Below are 5546 nucleotides of genomic sequence, written 5' to 3' on the forward strand. Positions count from 1 at the left end.
GGCGCCTGTCTCACAGCACCAGCTGATCCCCCAGCAGCAGCCGGCCACCCAGCCTCCCCCCGCCAGGCAGCTCCAGCCCCCGCCCATGTCACAGGCCACCCCCCATGGGCGCACCACAGGCACCCCCCATGGGTGCACCACAGGCACCCCCCCATGGGCGCACCACAGGCACCCCCTATGGGCACACCTGCCCCCCAGGTGTCCCAGCAGACGCCGCAGGTGCCCCCACCCCACATCGCCCAGCTGGCCCCGCCCTCCCAGCCGGCAGCCCCGCCACAGATGGTCCCCCCGCCGCAGCTGCAGCCTGCCAGCTCCCAACAGATGCCGCAGGTAGGAAATGTACTGCACCTGCCTGTGAAAATGCCATTTCATCAACAATTCTTTTTCTTTACAGCTACCATTAGATTTCTAAAATCATATATGGATTTCTCATCTGTCTATTAGTAGTATGAGTAAGCACTAAAAAGGCAGGCGATGCCTAGTATTAGTAGTAATGTATTACAAACAATACATTCTGTTTATCACATGGTATAAAGGCTAGCATTTTTGTCAAACTCAAAGTATGATGTTCATGTGTGCCATGTTTTACTGTCAAACATTTGTGACCACATGTTTCTAGGCATTACATTAACAATTTATGCACAGCTAGTATGTATGGAATGTTGTCTTGTAGAAATGTTAAACGAAATGTCGGACTTTACTCCAGGTTCCTGCAGCTGCCCCACCTGCCAGCCAGGCACCTGTCCTCCCCCCTCCCGGCCTCGTCATCCCTACACCATCCAAGGTACGGGATCACCAACTTTACACAATGTCACGTGTCGCCACAATAAACATGTAGTCTTGTCTTTTATTGTATTCTGGTCATACAGTTGTTTTACTGCTGAGTGAAGTATCAATATTACGGTCATGCAGGTTTGATGATTTTTTTTTAATAGTTTATGGGGTAAGCATAATAAAAATAGCAAGACATATAATTAGATACAGTATAATGTTGTTGGGCAGGAACTATGGTAAATAGGCATTACGGATCTCTTTCTAAGGCCCATATTAATGCTTTTACATAAGTAAAGGTTATTCCAAGTTGCAAATGATTATGAAAAATAGAATATTGATTTGGAAGATTGCAATTTTTTAACATAATGGATGGATTTTGATTGTTTTCCTATCAGAAAATTATAGGAGTTTCTTGGCCGATAATGCCAGCTTTTTCCTGAGTGTTTAGATGCAATTGAGTTGATGTTTTGTTCTAATGCAGGAGACTTCTGGTGAGGAAGTAAAGTTGCGTCTGGCCCAGGAACAGGCTCGTATCCTGGCTGAACAGGAGCAGCAGCAGAAACAGGTGGGTTGGGAAATGACACAGGTTACCACTAACAAGATTTATCAACTTTACAAGCAACATGCAGTAAAGAGAGTGTGTGCTTAGATTTATGTATGCACATCATATTTTTTAAAGGTAGACACATTTCATTTTGTCAGGTTATATTACATGAAATGACCTGTCACAAATAATCTTACTCTAGGTATTGTTAGGCTAGGATGAAGCTGGTGTGTTACGCTGAAGGCCGGGTATACCGGCTATACAGATTGTTAAAGGTATCTAGCGAGAATGCCCTGGCTATACTTGGTGTCAACGAGTTCTACTCTATGATACTAGTTCTATTCTAGATTAAATGTTAACTTGCACGTGTCTGCAGGTCCAGGAAGACCAGCTGTTGCAGCTGGGCCGTGCACAGCAGCAGCTGCTGGAGGTGGAGAAGATCCGCCAGGCGCAGGTGCAGCAGGTGCAACAGGTGCAGGAGGCCCAGCGCAAGGCCATGGAGGAGCACCGTCTGCTGGAGGAGCAGAAGAAGGCCCAGCAGATCCTGGCAGCTGAGCAGCAGCGCAGGGTAGGACTACTGTTACTTGTTTTCTTGTACCTTACCCTTACACTATAGTCTACCCATGTCATTCTTCTGGATACACCTTTATTTATTCATTTATTCAGGCACCTGGCCCATAGAAAGAAAAAGAGAACAATATTAACAATGCAAAGGTTATACTGTACCTACATGTATAACCTAACTTAAAAAGAGCTACCTTTTAAGAACAAGGTTTATGTAGTGTCTCCAAAAAGCGAGTCTGAATGGATGAGGATCTGGGTAATGGAAATATTGAAACATAGAAGTCCAGAGACAAATGAATGTGTCAGTGTCCAAGTGTGTCCATTTTTGTGCTCAGTGCAATGAGTTCTCTATCATGTGAAGGTATTTCTCTATGGAGGATTTCCATGTCAGTTTTGTTTGTGGGTTCAGTCAGACTGTTCTATATGACATTGTTGTACAGCTTGCTGAGCAGCAGCAGCGAGCCATGATAGAGCAACAGGCGAAGGAGCAGGAGCTGATGAAGCTGCAGCAGCAGGTGAGTTGGTCATGCATGTTCATCAATTTTAAGTAATTGTATATGTTAACATTGTATGAACACAGAAAATATTATTCTATATGGGGCTTGAAATAATGGGTGTATTTTTCACCAAGCTTTGTGCACCTTCTTTGTGACTGGATGTACTGCGTAATGTGCACCAGTGTCATTTCAGTTATTGCAAAAGTCTGCTATAAGAGGACAGAGTTGGAGTTGTATGTGTGTCTGGTGGTAGACTGTTCCAGACACTTGGTTCATGGTAGCTTATGGGTTTTCTGAAGATCTCTTGCGGAAGTTTTAGGACAACCGGCTAATTGCTTGTGCTTTTTTGGATGCTGTCTGAAAGCTTCTGAAGTTTTACCTTAGTATTTGGTGTCTATCAGTTTAAACCCTTCCTGTTGTTTGACCTGCCAGGCTCTGATGGAGAAGCAGAAGGAGGAGCTTCAGCAGCAGGCTCGCCGCCAGCAGGAGGACGCCATGAGACGCCAGCAGCAGGAGCAGGAGCACAGGGACACCCCCCCTCCGGACATCCCCCCACAGATCCCCCCTCCAGGACAGCAGGTCCCACCACCCCCCGGAGTCCCTCCAACAACAACAGAGAAGTAAGAAACCTGGCAACGTTTTCTGGGGGTTGGTCTGGGAAGTAAAGAAATTGATGAATCATTGTTGAAAAGTCTGACAAAGAGACAATATTTACCCATAAATGAAAACAAGTCTGGAATGAAACCAGTTTCATTTGTTTTAGAACCAAGTTTCAACCACTAGTATATAACTGAATTGCAAGTCCTCAATCATTTTGTTGAACAAGATGTTGTGAAGCAAATCATAGTCTTATTAAAGAACTACTTTCCCATTGCTGGGACACTGCATGGTACAAGTCCTTGCTCAAATTATCTCTGTGAAACTTTTTATTCAGGTTTACTATTCACTGACTAATGTTTTTCTGTTTGTCAAAGGCATGGACACCCAAGGACCGCCACCCAGGATGAGAATGATGCACCAGGAAAGACGTTAGTAGATTTGATTATCAGCTGCTAACAGACAGCTTTATCTGTTGAACAGGCAGTGCCTACTGTATATGTATGTATGTTCATTTACAAGAATTCTAAAGATGCCAACTTCTGGGCTTTACAGGTTTTCCTTCATAGAGATATTACTGTATCTAAGTGATGGAGAGTTATGCATGTGTACAAGGAGTCTTATTTACTAATTTCAGCAATCCAAAACTGTACTTGTAAAAGCATTCTTGTTCTATCTGTTCTCTAGATCCCCTGCTGCCCACCCCACCCCCTGGCCAGCAGCCCCCAGGCACTTCCCCAGGTCTTCTCCCCCCTCCTGGCACCAGAGTACCCCCCGGTGCCCCCCCTACCCGCCATCCACCCCCTGGAACCCAGGGACCCCCTCCCCGTGGCCCTGCGCCCGGTCAGCGCGGGCCACCCCCCTCCCAGCAGGGCCCCCCTCCCTCAGAGGATGATCGGGGTGAGGATGGCCCCCCTCCACCCCCCCAGCCGGAAGTCAAGCTCCCACAGGCTCTGGAGAAGGTCCTGTCGTTCAAGGTAAGTCTGACTAGTTGTGGTCTATGTTTGATTGTGATACACAGTAAAAGAAATGAAGCTGGGCAGTTTTTCCACTCCAATGGATAATAGGAAACCTTTTGGTGACTGGAAGTATTATGTACCTCCATTACACCTCCATACAGAGTCCATTACTGTCAGATAATGTTGAAAAATGTTAGACATGTCTACAAAAAAACTAAAAAGTGCTATTCCCTTAATCTCCAAGAAAATGGGTGGTTGGATACTGCCTGGCCAACTTGATACTGTGCTTGCAGCCACCCAAAGATCTGCTCAGACATAAGCAGTGCCTCTGTTGCTGTATGTGAAACATTGCATTAACACACTGTTTGCCCATGATGTGCTGTAGAATGCCAGGGAACAGGAGGTGGCCGCCATGCCGGAGCCTGAGCCTGAGGAGGAAGAGGCTGATGTGGATGAGCTGGAGTTTGAAGAGCCGTCTGCACAGGAGGAGGCACAGAACAAGAAGGAGGTGAGATACCAACTTACAAATTAGCATGTGGTCAACTAGTGTGATTTGTGAATAAGACTACTGAAGGTTGGATGATGACTCTTATGTTGGTCAGTATGGTAAAATCCTAATTCAAATGATATCAGCCCTACAGCATCTGCTATGGCTAAACAGTCCTATTCTAGAATGACAGTTTCTGCCACATAAGGCGCATCTGTAAGCTGACTCAGTTCTCTTACATCTAGTTCTGCGGATTCACTTTTCTGTGTTATATGTGTCTTATACTACCCTTCTTTATGAAAGGTGTAAATGCAACCTTCTAATATATAAACACAAAATAATTTTCCTGATTATCCATTTTGACAAAATAAGTGTTCTTACAAAATGTCTGAAACACTGTATATGATAAAAATGTCAAATTATGACGTTGAATGTTTCCTCAGTCCAAGAACAAGCAGCGTAAGAAGAAGAAGAAGCGCAGGAAGGCTCGCGCCCGTCTGGAGCAGGAGCGGAATGAGCGGAACCTGGAGCTCCAGCGGGAAACAGAGCCTGAGGATGTGGAGGTGGAGTACGTGACGGAGGCTGTACACATCAACAACCCAGCATACGCAGAGTTCAACAGGATATTTGAAGCCTTCAAGGTAAATGCATTTAATTTCAAAATTAAAATTATCAGTGATGGTAATATTTTGAGTATTATTTTCATTTCCTCTGTTGCTTTATGTCAAAGTGGACTAAACCTATATAGAGGTTTACTGTTGTACCAAAAACGTGTTATTCTGTCAGTAATAATGTGGTCTGTTTTTTTTTCTTTCAGCTGAACGAGCCAGCCAAGGAGAAAGACAGAGGAGATGAAGACCATTCCTCAAAGAAGGAGGAGCCCAAACCAGAGAAGAAACTACTTCTGGACATGGAGGACCTGATAGATGATGAAATGGAGGAAGAGGTATCTAAAATTTCCTGTTGGAAACTATTTCTGTTTGGCTAGCATGGCTATAGAAACAGTTAACTTTTTGTGCTGCTCTGACTTGTGCATTGTGGAAAACTTGTGGTCAATGTGGAGATGAGGGTACAGTTCTTTTCTGTAAGTTTAAATCTCTAGTGATGAGATCTGAGTCCGAAGG

General features: G+C 44.9%; 1 protein-coding gene across 1 annotated transcript in view; it reads left to right on the forward strand.

Annotated features, from left to right (window-relative positions):
• Nucleotides 1-5546, forward strand: part of LOC109472141 (splicing factor 3B subunit 2-like) — a 20374-nt gene that overhangs the window by 3336 nt on the left and 11492 nt on the right. The window contains 12 exon segments of the mRNA XM_019771716.1: nucleotides 7-330; nucleotides 707-784; nucleotides 1256-1339; nucleotides 1695-1886; nucleotides 2323-2397; nucleotides 2812-2999; nucleotides 3354-3407; nucleotides 3664-3791; nucleotides 3793-3953; nucleotides 4321-4443; nucleotides 4866-5063; nucleotides 5240-5368. Of these exon segments, the coding sequence (XP_019627275.1) occupies nucleotides 7-330; nucleotides 707-784; nucleotides 1256-1339; nucleotides 1695-1886; nucleotides 2323-2397; nucleotides 2812-2999; nucleotides 3354-3407; nucleotides 3664-3791; nucleotides 3793-3953; nucleotides 4321-4443; nucleotides 4866-5063; nucleotides 5240-5368 (1734 nt within the window).

This window comes from Branchiostoma belcheri, unplaced genomic scaffold, assembly GCF_001625305.1.
Source record: "Branchiostoma belcheri isolate BF01 breed outbred unplaced genomic scaffold, Haploidv18h27 scaffold27, whole genome shotgun sequence".
Taxonomy (NCBI): Eukaryota; Metazoa; Chordata; class Leptocardii; order Amphioxiformes; family Branchiostomatidae; genus Branchiostoma; species Branchiostoma belcheri.